The following is a 22,146-nucleotide window of genomic DNA, read 5'->3' on the forward strand; positions in this document are numbered from 1 at the left end:
TGCTGCTCATCAGGAGAAGCAGCAGCAGTCATGGAAAAGAGGTGGGAGATGTTGAATGAAAAAGAGGATAGAAGGAAGCTAGATAGAAAGATGGAGAGAAAGAGAGACATTGGATGGAAAGGGGAGAGAAAGAGGGGAGATGCTGGCTGGAAGGTGGGATAGAGAAAAAGGGGATATCCTAGATGGAAGGATGGAGAGAGAGAGAAGGTGCTGGAAGCATGGGGACAGAAAGAGAGGAAATACATGGAAGCTTGGAGGAGAGAGGAGGGCAAATGCTGGATGGAAGAGGGAAGGAGAGGTGATTTTATATAACATTTGGCCGGTTAACTGCTAATATTCAACAGGAGATAACCAGCTATGTTCACTGTATATTATCGTTTGTAACTAAAACTGAGCAGGCTATATTGCATTATAGCCACCAATTTTAAGCACAGACCAGCCAAGTTTAGCAGGCCAAATCATGCCGTGCAAATAGCTGATCTATCTTTGGCCATGATAAATGACCTGACCAGTGTTTAAAGTCAACTAAGCTGGTGAAGTTTAAGCCAACCAAAAATATGCTGGATATTCAATTCTGGTCACTGGAAATGCCCTGGAATTGAATATCCATAGTCAGTGTCGAGTTAGCTGGCCTGCCTCCCGCGGTTTCAATATCAGCCCCATTATATTCTCTTAGAAAAACAAGTCCTGCCTATTGCTCTCCTGAGGGCCTTCTTCACTTCTGTGTTTCGTAGACTGTAGATGAAAGGGTTAAGCATGGGGCTTAATATAGTGTACAACACTGTTACCACTTTGTCCCCATCCAATGAAAATCTCAAATTGGGCCTAATCATATACATATAAAAGCCGCCCCCATAAAACAAAGTGACAATGGTAAGATGGGAGGCACAGGTAGAAAAGGCCCGCTGCCTCCCTGTAGTAGTAGTAATTTTTAAGATGGCAGTAACAATGTGGCAGTAAGAGGCAAGGACAACAAGGCAAGGGATAAATCCTAAGACTGTGCCTACTATTAGTAGAACAAGTTCTTGAACAGATGTATCAGAGCAGGAGAGTTCAATTAGTGATGGGATGTCACAGAAAAAGTGATCAATGACATTGGGTCCACAGAAATTTAAGGTAGAAGCCAAGGTGATCTGTATTGATGAATTTATGAAACCTCCCATCCAACATGTGATCAAGAGTTGAATACAGATGGTCCTATTCATTATCAATGTATAACTTAGTGGTTTGCAAATAGCAACATACCGATCAAAACCCATCACTGCGATGAGGAAACATTCAACCACTATAATAAGCTGAAAGCAATACATCTGGGCCATGCAGCATAAAAAAGACGTGGACTTTCTGTCAGATAGGAAGTTCTCCAACATCTTGGGCACAATGATAGAGACAATGACTGTATCCAAGGCAGAGAGATTAGCCAGGAAGAAGTACATAGGGGTGTGGAGATGAGGATTAACTATAACCATACTTAGCATGCCCAAATTCCCAAGAAGGGTAGTGCAGTAGATAAGTGTGAAGATATCAAACAACAAAGTCTGTAGTTCTGGGGTACTAGACAGACCAGTGAGGACGATTTCTCTTAATGTAGAGTTGTTTTCCCATGGCCTATGCCTCACAAGGTCTATCTGTAGAAAAAAAACAATTACTAAATTATATACTGTATATAATATTATATACTGTATATATATATTAACGATTCTATACTGTATATACTGTAGTACTGTCAGAACCTTTAAGGGGTTGTGTGAATCCCCAGCCCTTCTTTTTGCTTGATGCAGTTTGACTAGTGCAGGACTGGCTCAGGCACTGACAGGAAAGTAAGCCTATGACAGCAGACACTGCCGCTAAATGTCTCTCCCCTAAAAAAAGAGACATATCCCAAACTCCCAACCCCCTGGGCCCTCCAAATGATGGTCCTGGTGGTCTGATGGCAGACCAAATGGGCCTGGACTCCATCCCCGATCCTGCATCCCCCCTGATGACGAGACTTAAAAACACATTAAAAAAACCATCTTAAAATGGCTGGCCTTCCCCTTCCTAGTGCATCTTGGGATGAACTGGGAGCAGTCTAAAGCTCTGTTTGATTTTTTTGTGTGTGTTTTTTGTGTCCTGACAAGGGGGCGGGGGAAGGGCGTTGTCCAGGCCCGATTGTGTTTGTCACTATACCACCAGGGCTATTTTTTGGAGAGACTTGGGGGGTTTAGGTACATGTCTTTTTTTTAATAGGCAGTCCCTGCTTCAAAGCAAATAAAGTTTCTTCATGTATACATTTTTTCATCATCAAATATTCTTCCACAAATATTCATATACTCTAATCAATCTTTCATGTTTTGTATCTAAAAGCTGAAACAGGGGCTCCGACATGAATCCACGTTTCGCTAATAGGCTTTTTCAAGGAGCAATCCCTAATAGAAATCAAAAAGAAGAATATTAGAAAAAAATCTAATCATAATACATATTATATCAATACTACCCATAACCCATAGTGTCACTCACCGTTAAGAAAGACCCGCTGCCAGCCTTTTATCATTCTTAATATGGCGTCGTCGTCTTTCTTAACGGTGAGTGACACATTGATAGACAGTTGAACTACCGTGAACAACCCTGGATTTATTCTTTGAATGCAGTAAGCCCTGCAAGCTAGTGTGGCAAGCTAGTCCTGGTGCAGAATTAGTGTATACTGTAGTCAGGGTTACTCTATTTGTGAAGACACATGACCCCACCCACACTCCACCCACAGCCCTGCCCACATTCCACCCATTTCCATGGTACCCCTTCCCATCCTCTGTACTGTTTTAGAGCTTTTCTCTCTCTTTCTCTCTCCCTTCCTCCAACCCTCCTCCCCCACAGACGCTTCTTTTTCTCTTTCTCCCCTTTAATCCCCTTTTCCTGTGGGTCTTTCTTTCTTTTTTTTCTTTCCAACCCCACTGTGTGTGCCCCTCTCTCCAACCTGTTTTACTGCTGTTTCTGTCTCTCCCCACCCATCCAGCACTACCCTTCTCAATGCTCTTTTCTCTAGCACTCTCTCCTTTCTATAATGCTTCTCCAGCCCTCCTTCTCTCTCTCCATGCTGTTTCTCTAGCCCTCCCTCCATGGTGTTTTTTCAGGCCCCCTCCTTCCCTCCATGCTGTTTATCCAGCCCCTCCCCTCCCTCCTCTGACACTGCTTCATCTTATGATTTCTCTAGCTCCCAACTCTCCCCTTTGTTCACTCTTTTAAATCTTTTTGAACTATCAGTTTTTTCCAAATCCTGTCTGGTAGTATATATGAGCTATATAACAATTCTAGTACTTTGCAAAACAATCTTCTTATTGTCTGTTAATAATTAACTGATATTAGTGTATTATGCTCAGTGACCACCACCATGGCCATGTTATAAAATGTATTTTATAATGACCACGATTTAATGGGAACCTGATCATTGCACATACAGGTTCCTACTCCTCCATTGAACCAGATAGGAAGCACTGTAAACTGTGCTCAATAATCTTAATTAAGTCCACTACTGTACTCCAATAAACAAACTAAAATAAAAAAGTTACACTTATCTGGTTCTGTTCTCTGGATGCTGGTATTTTGGTTTTTTAAAAAAAATTCTTTATTCATTTTTTAATCTTACAACAAGTGTACAAATAATAAAACATTTAAAATTAAATACTTCACTTGAATTTCTTTCTAGTATAACATCAAAGAAATAAATTTATTCCCTTCCCACCCACCCTTTCCTTTAACATTCAATCAAAAATATACAAATATAAATATTTTTTACTATTAATTAAACCTATAGTAAAACTCTAATTCACCCTCCTCCCCCCATTTGCTGGTACTTTGAAAGTCACAGGAGACTTGTAATAGCCATACAACAGGGAAATTTTAAGAAATTTCAGGATGTTTGGGAGCCATTAACAAAATATTGTAAAGAATGAATATTATATTTCTTTCTTTTTGAGCATACACATCCAAGTCTGGGGGGTGGGGTACTTTATGTTTTCTTATGTTTAAAGACAGTTGTTGGTGATGTGGGAGGGAGGGATATTTGATCTGAATGAGACTTTGATGGAATATTAAGTGATGTTAAAGTGTAAAATGGTTTTTTTAAATCTTAAATCGCACTTATTGTAAGTTACAAAAAAAAAAAAAAAAATGAATAAAGGATTTGCAAAAAAAAAAAAAGAAAATCAGGTCAAAAGTTTTTTTTCTTTCTTAATGCTAATCCTTGTTCATTCTTCAATAATCAATGAAAACAATCATGTTTAAACTTTATCCTCTCAATGCCGCTGTCTGCCAACTCAAGCCGAGTTTCACAATCGTCTTCAGGGTAAACAAACGGTCAACAGATGATACTGATGAAAAACATCAATAAAACCCTAGTAAACTAGTGTTAAAAGACTGTATGTTGAATATTAAACCAAACAAATCAACTTACATTGTTGTGGCTGAAACATATCCTGGCTTCAACAAAGGAAGGACTGCTACAGAACTGCTTCCCTATCCCTGTCTGTATAGTGATGTCACTTTAATGAACCAATCAAGGAGAAGTATAGCTGACCAATGAGCTGTGTTGATAAATCACACCGCGGGCCATTCAAGCTCATGGTGTAATCCTACAGGCTCTACAGTGCACCATATATAAATCAATTTCTGTTCTTTGTAAAGTAATTGTTGAGCTATATCCCTCCTGTTTGAACATTGATCTTTAAGAGTACTATAAAGTGGAGTTGGTGCACAGTATGACCTGCTTGTAACCAATGCTTGGTTAAAGGAGCCTCCATTTTTGCAGTGCGAATCATGCTCAAATGTTCGGATATCCTGGTCTTGATAGCGTGGATAGCTTGGATAACTTGGATAGAACGGAACCAGATAAGTGTAGCTTTTTTATTTTAGCTTGTTTATTGGAGTACGGTAGTGGATTTAATTAAGATTATTGAGCACAGTTTATACCAGTGGTTCCCAAACCTGTCCTGGGGGACCCCCAGCCAGTCAGATTTTCAAGATACCTGTCACTTCTATTATATGCAAATCTCTCTCATGCATATTCATTAGGGATATGTTGAAAACCTGACTGGCTGGGGGGTCCCCCAGGACAGGTTTGGGAACCACTGGTTTATACTGTTTCCTATCTGATTCAATGGAGGAGTAGGGAACCTGTATGTGCAATGATGGTTCCCATTAAATCGTGGTCATTATAAAATACGTTGTATAACATAACCGTGGTGGTGGCCACTGAGCACAATACACTAATATCAGTTAATTATTAACAGACAATAAGAAGATTGTTTTGCAAAGTACTAGAATTGTTATATAAATAAGAGTGAGTACTTTTATATTTAACGTCTCCCGCAGATTGTTAACAAGGATAAATGAGCTATGCATTTCTCAGTGACTCTCAGTTTTCCCTATCTCTTTTAGAAATTACTCTGTCTTATTTATAAATATCAATGCCACCAAAGGAGTTCCAATCAGGCAAAATTGTTGGAATAAGTTCCTCATTACCTCAATTTGTCTCTAGGACCTAATGAATCTAAATTTCTTTTCTTTACACCAACTTCTTATTGAGACATTGAAACCCCACAGCTGAGTATTTGGTGAAACTTGTAAGGTGCTTTGTGTTGTTTTTCAATTGGATTGGTCTGAGTGTTGCAATCAATCTCTGTAGATAGGCAGAAATAAGCAAAGTAAGCTATGCTGCTCCCCCTCCCCCACCATAACCTGTTTTACTGGAAAAGATTATTATAGATACTTATATTTGTTCATCAGAATGCTAAGCACAACACATCTATGCTACGATGTGGGTGCTTTCCATTGTATCCCTAATTTTCTTGTCTTTTTTTAAATTAAAAAAAACGCCATATAGAGTGCAATTGAAGAAAGTTCCAAAACCTGTTAAATATACTTTCCCCCCCCAATGAGTTTCTTCTGGAAACAGCCTGAATTTATAGTCATATGATGTGTGAAATTTGTACCGAGAGGCATTTATTCATAAGGTATATAATATTCAGTGAAAAAAAATTTCTTTTGTTGGCTAGAATTTTTGAAAATAAAAGCTTCCATAGATTCATAGATTTTTCTACTTAACAGACTTTGGCACTCACTTTTTCAATTGTATTGCACCACAGTGGGAGTCCTTTTATTAAGGCGTGCTAACCAATTTAGCGCACGCTAAAGATTAGCACAAGCTAAATGCTAAGGTGCCCATAAAATATAATGGATGCCTTAGCATTTAGCGTGCGTTAAATCGCATAGCGCGCCTTAATAAAAGGACCCCATTGTCTTCTGAATATTAGCTCTTAGACATTTCAAATAATATTCTATAATTTACATTACTATAGTGATGATAACAGTCAGCACAGAGATAAAACTGGAACGCACCATCATGAAGTATCAGGCCCTGTAGTTGTGGGATGTCCTGTGCAATCAGATGTTGGGGAACAATGAGTCAATTGCAGTACTGAGGCCACTGCTTCTACTGTACTTATATCAGTGGTAAAGCGCTTGATGTCCTGCCCCTCATTCTGCTATTATGTTGTGATGAAAGCACAACAAGGAGTATTTGAAGATTTATTACTGCAGTTAAATATTAACAGCTCCGGTGAGATCAATTCCCAGGGGTCACCATAAGCTGAAGAAACTCAAGAGCAGAAGAATAGCCAAAGGAATATTAGGAATGTTACTAGGTGCTAATAATGGCAAATACTGCGTTTGGAATAAGTTGATAAGTGGAGCCGCAAAGGTGTCTCTACTTGGACATCACGTATGAGGGATCTGGAGGAAGAAATAAACAGAAATATAGTTGTAGGGTCTTGAAAGTTATCTCTCTCCCCAACAATCACATCGTTTGGAAGACCCAAGAAACAATACATTACAATAATTATAAACTGACAATATCAACACTTGCAACATAGATCGAAAATTCTGAGTTGCCGGGAGATCCTTTAACCGTCTAATTAATTTCAACTTGAAAGTACTTTCTGAATAATGTTACAGCTTAAATGATAGTGAAAAATCAGTTATGTATGGCTCCTGGCCAGTTAAATAGCGTTTGGCTGGCTAACGGCTAATATTTGGAGGGAGCTATGTCCACTGAATATTCATGGTCAGTGGCTAAAACTTAGCAGGCTATATCATGTGATAGCCACAAATATTGCTTGCTGACTGTCCAAGTTTAGTGGCCAAATCAGGCCGCACGAATATCAAGTCTGTCTTTTGCTGCTATATACGTGGAGGGGCATAATCGAAAGGAATGTCTAAGTCCATTTTCATCCAAGTCGCAAGTCATCCAAAGTAAAAATAGCTTAGGACACATTTTCGAAAAATATGTCCAAATTTTTTTTCGTTTTGAAAATCGTCTAACAATACTTCTTGCTGATCTGATTGTCCAAGCCGCTAAATCATCCATCTTCATACTACATTTTCGTCCAACTTTTCGTCCAAGTCAAAAATGCCTAGAACAAGCCCTGTTGGACGTGGGAGGGGTCTGCAAAATGATGGACTGAATACCCAGACATGACACCTAAATAGTGGGGTACCTTACAAGGCACTGCTGTGAACTTCACAAAAAGGGTGCCATGTCTTCATCTCACTACAGCTCCCTTATAGGGCATGGTGAACCCCCAAAACCACCTCCAGAATCCCCTAGACCCACTTATCTACCACCCCAATAGCCCTTATGGCTGCAGGAGTCACTTATATGCTAGTAAAAAAGGATTTTGGAGGTGTATAGGAGAGTGCACATGTTTCAATATCAATGCAGTGATTACAGGGGCTTATGCGCATGGGTTCACCTCTCTATTGGGTCCCTAACCCACCCCCAAGATGGTTTAAGACACTTCTGTGCAGAACGACTAGGCTTTCCTATGCCAGGCTGCCAGGTGATGATGTTCTGGAGGCACAATTTTCAAGTTGTGATTAGTATTTTTATGGGGGTGTGGGGTCGGGGGGTCAGTGATTACTGGGGTAGTATGTGTGGGTCTATATTATGTGTTTGCAGTGCTTATTTGGTCACTTTAGATGGGTTTTTATGACTTAGACCATGTTTTAAATGGTCTAAGTCACAACGTCCAAATTCCGTCGACCCTGTGCTGTATAATTTTCGGTTATACATGCAATACGACTAAGTCTAAGCCTGCCCACTAAGTCCCGCCCAAATCCTGCCCTCGACACTCCTCCTGAAATGCCCCGTTTAGCTATGGTCGTTCAGTGGCACTATGAAGGCCTAGTTCATTTAGAAATACGTCCAAAACCCGGTTTTATTATCGGCACTTGGATGTCTTTCGTTTATGATCGTCCAAGTGCCAACTTAGGCCGGTTTTTGGACATTTTTCTCTTCAATTATGAGCCCCTTAATTAAGCAGGGCTGAAGATTGATTTAGTCGACTAATACTCCCTTTTACAAAACCATGCAAGAGTTTTTTTTTAGCACTGGCCAGTGCGCAGAATGCTCTGTGCTGCTCCAATGTTCATAGAGTTCATGAGCATAAGAGCAGCGCAGAGCATTCAATGTGCTGGCCAGCACTAAAAAAAACTCTTGCGCAGTTTTATAAAGTGGGTGTGGGGGTGGGGGGTATATGTTTAGGCCAGCAAAATATAAAATGGATATTCAGTGCCCGGCATTGAATATCTACTGTCAGTACTGACTGCAGTCTGAATATCAGCCCCGGTATGTCCAGATTTACTGTGGCAGCATATTAAGGATTTTTCTCAGTTTGTTTTTTGCAGGTCCTGCACTCATTTTTCCTTTAATGCATGGGATTTGCAAAAAAAAAAAAAAAAAAAAAAAATTAATACAGGAACTCTTACCATCTCCTATTTAAGAAGTGCTAAAGGTTCTCATGTTAAGTTCACTCACATGGCTGTAATAAGAGAGTGTGCATTTTTTTGGGAGGCCCCAGTGCTATGGAATGGTTTACCAATGAATTTGTCGGAGGAACACACCCTGCTGGGTTTTAAGATGCTAAAAACGTAACTTTTTGAAAAAGCAATTGGGGGAGCTCAATGAAGTAGCACCAGGTTTTCCTTTTTTTTTTCTTCTTCTCTCTTTTTTATTACTATTATTATTATTATTTTAAAAAAATCTAAAACAAAAATGGACTATGTTTTTTTAGATATTTATATTGCAATCCACTCTGACATGTTAGGAAGGGTGGAATATCAAATTGTATTAAACTAAAAAACTATGAAGTCTGTATTATGCAGTTAGCACACGCTAATGTGAATGTGCTAGTTGGTTAACACTTCCATGCCTCTTCTCTCCCCATAATATGTCCCCTCTGAAAAATAGATAATGCATTGTGGTGTGCAGCCTAGTAGCTGCCAGTGGTTTGGTAGAAAAGGCAGGGGATTTCTTAAGAGAATGGCAGAAGCTCCTTGGAATTCCCTCTGTACTACCTCTGCTTTGAGGAAAAAATCCCCTCCTATAGACCAGCGAGGGCACAAAATAAGCAAGAGGGGCAGACCAATGAATAATCAGGTATTCAGGGCAGGATGCACAGATCTCCAGCAACCTGTGTGAAAACACCAGGCTGGGAGCGATTTTTGTTTGCTGGGCTATGCTCAGCACAAACAACATGCAAATTATATGCACACTATTTGTGCTGAGTACCTCAGTGAAAGGGGGAGGAACCAGTGGCGTAGTATGAGTGTCCGTGCTGTTACCGCTGTGGCCAGCACTAAAAATGCTAGCGCAGCTTTGTAAAAGGGGGTATGTTTCTGGGCATGTCTCATGTTTCATTTAACTTTGTAGATCTGTGATCATTTTTATCAGTAAATGATTGGAAGTAGTTGGAGAATTGCATAGTTTAAGAAAGTGGTTAGACATTCGTTATCTATGGACACACAAATTTGTCTGCTTGTGCTGACATTATTTTTTTTAAATCTGTGTCTTATTTGGAAAATACAAAACTATTAGGGACAATTTGATTTTTGTACAGATTTTAGTATTTTGGGATATGAATGACTGCAATATCATTTCTCCAGGGTTATCGGATGTTTTGGTCAGAGTACTGCAGTTAGTCAAGAATGTGGCATAATTGGCTACTGGGTATAGTCATATTACCAAATCGTGCACTCAGCACTGTTGCTCTTACCCTTCATGGACTAGCGTGGAACAATGATGACACTCAGGCATTTATTGACTCATGTGGAATTTATTTGGCCGCAGCCATGACAGCACAATTACATCAACTGTTATCAACTGAACATAATAATCAAGCATGAACGGTGATGACCCGTACACTGTAACCGCACTTCTGACAATGGCATAACACGCAAGGTACATCACCAGGCAACATATAACCAACCGATGATCAGGCGCACAGCATATGCCTCTCTATCCCCGCACAATGTGGGGTGCCGTACAAGCAACCCCGGCTCACCGGACCCTTCCCGTTCAAGGAGGTGTCCCCTCGTCAGCGGTAAGTAGCTGTGAAGATCATGGCCTGGCCTCCCTGCCGTCCAAGCAAGGCGACGTGCCCCATGTCTTAACCACTGTAAAGATGTATGCCTTCTAACCATATGCTGTGCTTACCTGCCAGACTGGCTGCGACAGTAGTGAAGGGTGGGCGGGAGGGAAGCCGCGTCTCTCTCTCGGGATCGCCGTGTCGAAAGGGCGACTTCCCTTCCGCTCACCCTTGTCCCCTAACCCCCCCCACTTCTTTGTTCATTGGCCCTTCCTTCTCCTCCCTTCCCCCTCCCCCCTCCCATCCTATCGCTCCGGCTTCGGCCGATTTGGCCACGCTCCTCCCTAGGCGGGATCGGAGCTTGTTCTATCTCATGAAAAACTTACCTTGATTCTCAATTTCTGGGTCAGCAAAGTGGAAGATCCTCTCTTAAATCTTTAAGGTTATTCATGGGCTGGATCCAGAGTATCTGAAATGGCTGGTAAGCCCTAATAATCCAAGGCAAGTACAGCATCCTAACAGCTCCCATAAGTGGTGGACTTTGCTGTTTTTCATCAGCATTCTGCAGTTTGCAGGCACAGTTGCATCAGATACATTCATCTTCTCTCTGCTTCAAGCCATTGTGGTAGGAATGGATTTCCTTCTGTACAATATCCGCACAGGGCAACAGGTATAACAGTTTACTTAAAACTTCAGAGGACTTGGACAGGTATTGAAGAAAGGTACATGTTTTTGAGATGTATCCTAGAGACATTCCTGTTGGTATATTCAGCTTGGCTGTTTGTGGTTTCATGCTTGAGGGGTGTGTATTGGGGTAAGGGAGGGGGGTTAGAATGAGAGAGAACAGGCTGCTTTAGACATCTGAGAATTGCTGCAGATCATTTTAAAGATCAACTAAAATATGTTTAAGCAGAGTTTGAAAGTTTTCTGGTAGAAATATGAATATCAAATATTTGCTAACCGCACTCAAGACTTGAACCCCTGACATATGGAAGATAAAAGCAGTGCCTTAAGGCATAGAGCTATATAGGGAACTTCACTTAGAATTTGGTAACAGAGCCTCTACAGACTAAGCAGATGACAAATGACTTCTAGTAAAAGCTTTGAGAAGTGAAGGAAGTCAGTGCAGCTGTGTTTGCCCAAACCACATCTAAAGCACGCTCAATCAGATTTGAAAATTTTCTGGTGAGAAGTCCAAACGGTGCCTATGATGTCAGATGCTACTTAGGCATGCTTAGTATAAGAAGATCCATCAGAGCAGTGTTTTCTCTTTTAGGACTCCTATTCTGTGTTAATGCTTATTTCTGATACTTTACTTTTCTTGATTATCTTTTAACCTTTTCATTCCTATATCTGCCACAACTCTCCATTTCATAGGACCATTAGCAGCTATAGCAATTTGCAATTTTGATGTTTATCTAACCTTTTTCATCTTTCCATGAACAAATCTAGGTGAGAATGATTTATTGCAAGCTACTTAGGTGTCTTTATTAGATAAAAGCTCAGGCAGAACTGATTTCTTCTTTTGGACTCCCATTCTGTGTTATTGCTTATGGTGATTTTCCATTAACTTTTTGTTCCCCTGATATCTGCCACAACTCTTCATTCCACAGGGTCATTAGCAGGTCTGAGAATTAGTGATGATAAAATTTGGTTCCAGGAGTCTTGGCTGAAAACTCCCCCATACTGTTTGAAACTTTGGTGCAAGCAAAATGGATATGCAAGTTACATGAATATGTGGAACCTATGATGTTGGGAAGATGGAAGCAGTGCTCTTCCTCATAGAGCCAAAGGTAAATCATTTTAGAGTCATAATTGATAGGCATCCTTATTATAAAAAAGGAACAGTGTTTTTTTGCTTCTGTTCATTCTAGCTGTTATTCTGAGACTGTGGTGTGACATATTCTCCCAAATTTTATGGTGCCCTGAAGTGGCACCGTTTAGGCACCATTTAGGCACCGTTAGCATGTGCTAAAGGTTAATGCGTGCATATTATCCTATAGATGAATTAGTAGTTAGCGCATGCATGGATTTAGCACATCTTTGTAAAACACAGCCTAAAACTCACCAATCAACTCTTAATTTGTCTCAATCCAATCTTCCTTTTTCTTCAGTCTGCCTTCTACCAGGAGCAGATTCTGGGACCTTAACAATTCTACCACAGTAACAACTTGGACCTAGGAGTGGCTTACTATGCATACCTGTCATCCATCTCATTGAACTGCTGTTGCCTGATATTACACTTGCATGCTGCTTTACTGGACTGTGCAATAAAAATCTTATACCATTTTTCACCTTGTGCTTATTTATATTGAGTAACAGCCGGGCATTAGTGTTTCCTTAATAAGCACCACTTCAGCTACTTAGTCACATTGACCTTTGTCTTATAGTGTTCCATGAGGCCCAGGGTGCAAAGGGGTGGGGGTGGCAAACAGAGTAGCTGGCATGTTTCCTGCCTCACAGCCTGCAACTAGCATAATATTTAATAATAATAACTTTATTTTTCTATACCGCCATAGTCAGACGACTTCTAAGTGGTTCATATCGAAAGAAGGCTGGACATTCAACGAATTACAAATGCATGAGGGGAATGTTACAGAAGAAAAAGGGTTGTAACGGGAGGGAATGTAAGAGGGGTTGTAAGGGGAGGGATAGTGAAAGGAATGGAGATTAAATGTTAAGAAATGAATTAAACAATACGTTTTAATGAATTTTCATAAAATTGAAAAAAAAGATAAAAAGATAAAATTGAAATAACTAATTTATAGTAGGTAGAGTTTAATATTTTCGAATAAATTAAAAAATAATTGGAGTAAGGCCAATGATTGGAGAATAAGGAGCAAACATAACTACGCTGAATACCTCAGTCATTGAATGTGGCTACGCGTAGGCTCCATTACTGAGGCCGACTCCTATACATAGAATAGAACCTTCATTCACATTTAATTATAAGTGGGAATTATTTGGTAATTTTTAGTCACCCATATCCTTCTATGCTTCTCATAAGGAGATGTGCATCTAGTTTGCTTTTGAATCCTAGGACGGTTGATTCCGCAATAACCCCTCTGGGAGAGCATTCCAGGTGTCAACCACTCTCTGCATGAAGCAGAACTTCCTGATATTTGTCCTGAACTTGTCCCCCCTTAGCTTCATTCCGTGTCCTCTTGTCTGTGTCAAATTGGACAATGTAAATAATTTTTTCTGCTCTATTTTGTCGATTCTTTTCAGTATTTTGAAGGTCTCGATCATATCCCCTCGCAGTCTCCTTTTCTCAAGGGAGAACAATCCCAATCTCTTAAGTCAATCCTCATATTCCAGTTTCTCCATACCATTTACTAGTTTCGTTGCTCGTCTACTTTGCAGGTGCACTTTCATGATGTCACAATGAGGTCATCATTGTGCAGCTGCATACCTTCATTTGCAATGAATTAGAAGCCACATACAGGTCTGTTCTGTGTTTTATTCTGTTTTTAAGCTTGGCCAATTGAAGTTATGGGCTTTCTGTTTGCTTTGAAGAATGAGCTGATTGTAGCAATGTTTCATGACAAAGAGAGTGTTATTTAGAGCAAGGAATTGCTTCTAAAATCCTCTCTCAAATAACATCTGTGGGATGCCCAGAGAAAGCTGATTGGATGACCTAAATAGCATGTATTGTGCTAAAGCCTTTCTGGAGCTTAAACCATGTCTATTTGAAGCCTATAGAGAGTTCTAAGTCCTATGCGTTACACTTCTTATAGGAGCTAATGATACCATTGCTATACAAGTTTCTGTAAAGCACAGGAGTGAAACTTTCCCCCTTCCATGCTGATGTTTGCAGATCAACTCCCACTCAGTACCTCTCGTTAAACAGAAATCTTATACTTCTTCTTTTAAACATGGCATACTTTATGACTTTTTTGTTTTTATACTGTTGAAGTATACAATCCAGAAATAATGAAGAAAAAAGATATAATAAGAAAGAGAGACATTCCTTGTTCTGTCTCCTAGCAGAATTAACTGCCATGCACTACCTATAAGGAGTAGTATAATCAAATCAGAATTGCTATTATTGTATGGCTCATTTTCTAGCACAGCGGACTCCTGGCAGTTGGTGACTTCCTCCACAAGAAAATGCAGAGGACCTAACTCTGTCTCTTTTTCCCCCATACAGGACAGCTCAACATCGACACCTCATATCGTCCTGAGGAACAGATATCAGCTGCTACAGGAAGGTCCGGAGAAAGAGCTACAAGTAGTTGTTCAGCAGACGGTTCCAACTCCGGAATCAACAGTACAGCCCACCCCTAAGAAGCGCAGAGTGGTGGTCATCGGAGATTCGCTGCTGAGGGGCACCGAGGGACCAATCTGCAGACCAGACCTACAATCAAGAGAGGTCTGCTGTTTGCCAGGGGCCAGGATCCGGGATGTCACTGCTTGCATTGACAGACTCATCAAGCCCCGAGACCACTTCCCCATGGTTCTAATCCACGTCGGAACCAACGACACCGCAAGGAGCAGCCCGGACAGCATACCTGAAGACTTCAGGGCCCTGGGGGAGAAGCTGAGGAGGATGGATGCGCAGGTAGTCTTCTCCTCGATTCTCCCAGTGAGGGGCAAGGGCAGAGCCAGAGAGGATCGAATACAAAGGGCGAACGACTGGCTGCGAGGATGGTGCAAGGAGATGAACTTCGGGTTTCTGCACCATGGAGAAGCATTGCAAGGACTACAGGGACACGACGGGCTACACCTAACCAGAAGAGGGAAGAATGTCCTTGGACACCGCCTAGCCTGCCTACTCCACAGGGCTTTAAACTAGGTAAGTCGGGGGAGGGTACAGGCACAAACAACATACCAGGCGAACTAAAATGCCAATACATTTATGAGGCTGAGGAAAGTAGACACCGAAATTCTGGGTCAGGGGTGAGTGCACACACTTTTGAGTCGGGAGTAGAGTCACATCATATTTATGGGTCACATTGTAATTCCGGGTCTAGGGGGAGTACACACTGTAGTTCTGGGTATATGGGGAGTACACATTGTGGTTCTGAGCCTCAGGAAAGCACAAATAACACAAACAATGCTAAAGGTGTTCAAATAGCTCAAACAGGAATATCCCCACTGAGACATAACAAAGATATAACATGGAGGGCTATGTACGTCAACGCACACAGTTTAGGAAACAAGATCCTGGAATTGGAAACAGAAATAAGGAATGCCGACCTGGATGTGGTGGCGATATCCGAAACCTGGCTCACAGACTCCCACGGGTGGGACATGGTCATACCGGGTTACAACTTGCTTCGCCGGGACAGAGAGGGTAGGAAGGGAGGGGGTGTAGCATTATATACTAAAGATGACATTAAGGTCACGAGAATCTCAGATGTCCAGTATACTGGGGAATCCCTTTGGGTTAATTTGGCCAGAGGGAAGGACAAATGCTTGTATCTTGGCGTAATTTACAGACCCCCAAGACAACAGGATGACCTGGATATGGAAATAATCGAAGATATAGAAAATATCACCTTGCGTGGGGACACAGTATTGCTAGGTGACTTCAACATGCCTGATGTGGATTGGGTTACACTTACCTCTGCTTCCGGCAGCAGCAGGAGGCTATTAAACTCTATGAAAGGAGCAAGCCTCAGGCAACTGGTGTTGGAACCGACAAGGGATCAGGCAATACTGGACCTGATACTTACCAATGGAGAAAGTGTCACAGAGGTCTCGGTGGGCGACACATTGGCCTCCAGTGACCACAACATGGTATGGTTCAATATCAGGAAAGGTTTCACTAAATCTACTACACTAACCAAAGTCCTCAAATTCAAGGACACAAATTTCAAAGAAATGGGAGACTTCGTTCACCAGGCGCTACAAAGCCAAGAAGAAACCGATAACGTGGAAGACATGTGGTCGACTTTGAAAGCAACCATACAAGAAGCAACAAACCGCTATGTAAAATCAGTAAGTAAACGGCGAAGGAACAATAAGCCACAGTGGTTTACTGCGGAGATCTCAGACCTGATCAAGGAGAAGAAAAAAGCATTCATCTCTTACAAACAATCAGGGAAGCAGGACTCTAGAGCAGACTACCTGGCCAAATCAAAAGCCGTCAAAACAGCAGTCAGGGAGGCTAAATTCCTCATGGAGGAGTCTCTAGCAAAGAACATCCAGAAGGGAGATAAATCCTTCTTCAGGTATATCAGTGATAGAAGAAAAAACTCAGGCGGGATTGTACGTCTTAGGAAACCAGACGGAGACTATGTGGAAAAGGATTCGGAAAAAGCCCAACTATTAAATGAATACTTCTGCTCAGTCTTCACCCGAGAAGCGCCAGGGCTCGGCCCTCAGCTACAGACAAGGGTTGGCTCAGTTGACCCGTTTAGTAACTTTGAGTTTACGCCCAGCAGTGTCTACGGTGAGCTGTCAAAGCTCAAGGTTAACAAAGCAATGGGGCCGGACAACCTGCACCCCAGGGTGCTTAGGGAGCTGAGTGATGTCTTGGCGGAGCCACTGTCCGCGCTCTTCAACCTCTCCCTTAGTACAGGCAGCGTCCCGTTGGACTGGAGGACGGCTAACGTCATTCCACTCCACAAGAAAGGCTCAAAGATGGAGACAGCAAACTACAGACCAGTGAGTCTAACATCGATAGTGAGCAAACTAATGGAAACTCTAATCAAACACCAATTAGATAAGATCCTAGATGAGGAGAATCTACGGGATCCCCGACAACATGGATTTACTAAGGGGAGATCCTGCCAATCCAACCTGATCAGCTTCTTTGACTGGGTAACGGGGAAGCTGGATATTGGGGAGTCCCTGGACATCGTGTACCTGGACTTTAGCAAAGCATTCGATAGCGTACCACACCGCAGGTTACTGAGCAAGATGAGTTCTATAGGATTAGGTAACACATTGACGAAATGGGTTGGGAGCTGGCTTGGAGGTAGGCTCCAAAGGGTGGTGGTGAACGGCACCCCCTCCGAAATGACGGAGGTGATTAGTGGAGTACCACAGGGCTCAGTCTTGGGCCCAATCCTATTCAACATCTTTATAAGAGACTTGGCAGAAGGGCTTCGAGGTAAAAATAACATTATTCGCCGATGACGCCAAACTGAGTAATGTAGTGGGCAAATGCACAACAGACGAAGATTCAGTGCCCGACAACATGATGCACGACCTACTCCTACTGGAGCGATGGTCTAGGACATGGCAACTCAACTTCAATGCCAAAAAATGCAAAGTTATGCACCTGGGCAGCCAGAATCCATGCAAGTCTTATACCCTTAATGGCGAGATCCTAGCAAAAATGGTAGCAGAACGAGACTTGGGGGTAATCGTCAGTGAGGACATGAAGTCTGCCAATCAAGTGGAGCAGGCTTCGTCCAAGGCAAGACAAATCATGGGCTGCATACGAAGGGGTTTCGTCAGTCGTAAGGCGGAAGTCATTATGCCATTGTATAGATCCATGGTGAGGCCCCACCTGGAATACTGTGTGCAATTCTGGAGGCCGCATTATCGCAAGGATGTGCTGAGACTGGAGTCGGTGCAAAGAATGGCCACCCGGATGGTCTCGGGACTCAAGGATCTACCATACGAAAAACGGCTTGACAAATTACAGCTATACTCGCTCGAGGAGCGCAGAGAGAGGGGGGACATGATCGAGACGTTCAAGTATATTACGGGCCGCATCGAGGCGGAGGAAGATATCTTCTTTTTCAAGGGTCCCACGACAACAAGAGGGCATCCGTTGAAAATCAGGGGCGGGAAACTACGAGGTAACACCAGGAAATTCTTTTTCACTGAAAGAGTGGTTGATCGCTGGAATAGTCTTCCACTACAGGTGATTGAGGCCAGCAGCGTGCCTGATTTTAAGGCCAAATGGGATCGGCACATGGGATCTATTCACAGGGCAAAGGTAGGGGAGGGACATTAAGGTGGGCAGACTAGATGGGCCGTGGGCCCTTATCTGCCGTCTATTTCTATGTTTCTATGTTTCTATGTTTAGAGTGAAGGTTAACATGTCACATTTTTTCAATATGCACACTGATGATCCCAGTTCAACTCCCACTGAAACTAATATATTATAAATATCCTTTTAAACATGGTATACTGGAGCAAAGTTGTAAACTTCAAGTTTTCCAAGTCCTGATTGAACCATGGCTTCTGACTAGATTTAGAGATGTAGATGCGTGTGGATTGCTCTTTCAGTTCAAGTTTGGAAAATTCTTCTAAATTAAGTTCAAGATTATTTGTACTGTAGCTTTGGAATCTGGGGCCTCTGCAGATCGAGTTCTTGTCTAAGATATTGGGAGTCCTTTTTGATTCCTCTCTTATTTTTAAGGACCAAATAAATTCCCTGGTCAAGAAATGCTTTTTTAGTTTACGAATGTTGAGGAAGGTTAGACATCTTTTTCATCATCGACATTTCTCTGTCTTCGTCCAATCAATCATATTATCTCGACTAGATTATTGCAACGCTATTTATCTTGGAATTACAAATATCTGTCTCCAAAGATTACAATTAATCCAGAATACTACTGTGAAGCTGATTTTTGGAAAAAGTAAATTTGACCATGTGACCCCTTTGCTCCTGAGTCTTCATTGGCTCCCGGTTTATCTTAGAATTCAATTAAAATGTGCTTGCATCTTTTTCTAAATTTGATATGGCATTTTTATGATCCTCATTCCCTTATTATGGAATGCTTACAGATTTTCCTTTGCAAGAGGCATCCAACAATTCAAACTTTCCCTTCCTTCTAGAAAAGGAATTAAAGGACTTAAGATCTTCAGTCAATCTCTGGCTTTTAAATTTTCTCAACTATGGAATGAACTCCAATTAATTCTGAGGAGCCTCAGTTCTTTCCAAACTTTCCATAAATTTCTAAAAACGTTTATTTTTGCCAAACATTTTGAAAACTAATTTCTTTGAAACCTTTGCTATTACTTTCTTTAGTTTTTATTTGATCATTGTAAACTTTTTTTTTAGTTTTTATCTAATTGTTGTAAACCGAGTTGAGCTTCCTTAGGTTGATGACCCAGTATATAAAGTTAAGCTTTAGTTTAGTTTAATGATTGTAGCAGAGGAGATTATGATGTAATCTCTGGTATTGTAGGTGTGTGTGGTTGACTTAAACTTAGTTTAAATCAAATAAAAAGAGAGAAAACTACCACCCTATGTGCATGAACTTAGTTGGGAGCCTGCCTGACTGGATACCTGAACTGTGAAATTCTAATTTAAGAAAATAAAATTAATTTATTCTCTTCATGAATTTTCTTACAGCATTAATTCCCTGTTTTCTCTACAGGAGAGGTTAAAGCTCTCTTGTGCTGACAGCTTCTGCTGCTCTGGAGCCCACATGGCAGTGGCATGCGGAGATAATTATAGCAGGGGATTCAGTACATGAGCTAAACCAGGGGTGACCAACCCCAACCCTCGACAAGTCAGGTTTTCAGGATTTCCACAAAGAATGTGCATGAGATATATTCAGGGCTGGATTAATTCGTCTAGGGCCCCTAGGCCCACAAGTACACTGGGCCCCCTGCCCCCACCATACTATGCCCCACCCCCATATACCCCCTTTCTTTCCTTCCAACACAATTCCATCCAGTATCCTTCCCCCTTATATCTCTCTTCCCTTTCCTTGCACACCAATTCCATCAATATCTGCCCCCTTTCTCTCCCTCCACCCCCCTTCCATACCATGCTGCCCCACCACCCTTCCATACCATCCTTCCCACCACCCTGCCCCCTTTTTCTTCCTCCACCACCCTTCTTTACCATCCTTCTCACAACACTTCCATACCACCCTGCCCCCTTTCTCTTACTCCACCACCCTTCCATATCACCCTGCCACCCTTTCTCTCCCTCCACCACCCTTCCGTACCATCCTTTCTCTCTCCCCCTCCAAACATTGCAGCTGCTGGCTCTGTCCTCTGAGCTCCTTTGCAAAAGGCAGCCCGAAAGCAGAATTAGAACAGCTGATGGCAACGGCCCCCACCCCCTGCATCAACTGCAATGGCCCTCTCCGCATCAACAGCAATGGGCCCCCCCCTGCATCAACGGCAACGTGGCCGGATCTGTTACAGGAAGGTCCCGCGATGACTGCGTCTGTCGGTCCATCCCCTTCTGACATCACTTCTTCCGGAGCAAATAAGTGACGTCGGAGGGGGATGGACCGGCAGATGCAGTCATCGCAGGACCTTCCTGTAACATAGCCGGCCACATTGCCATCGATGCCGGGGGAGGAAGGGGGGGCGCATTACCATTGATGCCGGGGGCGGGGGGGAGTCGTTGCTGTTTAAAAAAATTGGCATGGTGAATCGTCCTCCTTCAGCGGGCCCCTCTCACAGTTTTGTGCCCTAGGCATGTGCCTACTGGGCCTATTCATTAATCCGGCCCTGGATATATTTACATACAAAGGAGACAGTGCATGCAGATAATGTATATTCACAGGAGAAATCCTGGAAACCCAACTAAACTGAGGCTCTTGAGGACTGAGGTTGAACTTGCCTGTGCTAAACATTAGTGCAGTATGTACCTTTAACCAAGGTTAATGTGCTCACTGTTAGTGTTGAACAGTGTCATGTTTGGAGCTAGATGAACTAAAGTTGGTCGGTAATACTGACTGGAACGCTGTTGGCCAATTCTCTGGACGATTGTGGAACAGCGATTAATGATTTGCAAGGAGGTATGAATTATTTGCAAATCCGACAGATCAATCGCTCAGTGAGCAAGTGACACATGCATAGAGACCTAATAGCAGTGACTAGGGAAGTGTCACTGCTGTTAGGTCTCCTTTTTTTTAATGGCACAGATGTGCATGCGTTACACACATGCACAATCTGCCCCATAAAAAAAAGAAAAAAGCCCCACCACGCTGATGGCCCTCCCCAATGACACCCCCCACCATGAACCATGTTCCCCCCAGGCCTGGACCCCTGTACCATGGACCCCCCCAACCATTCTCTGCCCTCCCCCCTTCCTCCTGAAAAAAAAGGTAGGCTGAAAATCGAGCCCTATAAGTCTTAATGATTCTTGCTGGGAGGTAAATGTGCTTACTGATCAGTAATTGTAAACCTACTGGGACAGGGAAAGAGGTATGCTGTGAAACCTCTGTGGCCTGGGTGCAAGAAGTTGAGAGAGTCTGCCAGCAAGATGGGGCAACCCCTGTAGTAATTACATTGCAAGAAACAGCTCTGTAAAAGTTTATTAAAATTTGTCTAACATTTTAGAGATTTAACTATCTAGGGCAGGGTTTCCCAAAATGGTCTTGGAGTACCCCCTTGCTTGTCAGGTTTTTAGGATACCCACAATGAATAAGCATAAGCTTGATTTGCATATGCTGCCTCCATTGTAGATGGCTTTCTCTTTGAACAAGGCACTAGAAAGAGGAGCTGCAGAACCAGCCAGGGTCATCGTTATACTGACTAGAAGGGACTACAGGCAAGTTGGGGGTGGGGGATGGGGTAGTCAATTCTATTTTGACTTATGTGTGCAATTTTTCAGGGGCAAAAAACCTTAACTTAGCATGCATTTCATTTAGTTGCAGGGCTGCCTATATTTAGGTGTGCCAGGTCAATGGCAGGCACAGATGGATGCAACACATGTAACTTACAGTATTCTATAAGTTATCAGGGGAATTCTATAATTGACACTCAAAAGTACACAAACAAATTTGGGCTTGCACAATTTAATCTGTAATGAGCCAATTAGCGCCAATAATTGGACATTAACAATCATCAGTGATAATCGGCCACAATATGGATT

General features: G+C 42.2%; 1 protein-coding gene across 1 annotated transcript; it reads right to left on the bottom strand.

Moving 5' to 3' along the window:
• Nucleotides 1–662: 662 nt before the first annotated feature.
• On the bottom strand, nucleotides 663–21,795 carry LOC117368375 (olfactory receptor 1052-like). The gene is made up of 2 exons (XM_033961973.1): nucleotides 21,691–21,795; nucleotides 663–1,628 (listed from the first exon to the last, which is right to left on the bottom strand). The coding sequence occupies exons 1-2, from the start codon at nucleotides 21,793–21,795 to the stop codon at nucleotides 663–665; spliced, it is 1,071 nt and encodes a 356-aa protein (XP_033817864.1).
• Nucleotides 21,796–22,146: the final 351 nt, after the last annotated feature.

This window comes from Geotrypetes seraphini, chromosome 1, assembly GCF_902459505.1.
Source record: "Geotrypetes seraphini chromosome 1, aGeoSer1.1, whole genome shotgun sequence".
In the NCBI taxonomy this organism is placed as follows: domain Eukaryota; kingdom Metazoa; phylum Chordata; class Amphibia; order Gymnophiona; family Dermophiidae; genus Geotrypetes; species Geotrypetes seraphini.

What these genes read in the sequence shown, in the direction of transcription:
- LOC117368375 (XM_033961973.1), bottom strand. Translation starts at nt 21,795, where the DNA reads ATGACCCTGGCTGGTTCTGCAGCTCCTCTTTCTAGTGCCTTGTTCAAA. An exon ending in CAAGCTTATGCTTATTCATT is followed by an intron (nt 1,629 to 21,690) that starts GTGGGTATCCTA and finishes TTTTTTCTACAG; the next exon opens with ATAGACCTTGTGAGGCATAG.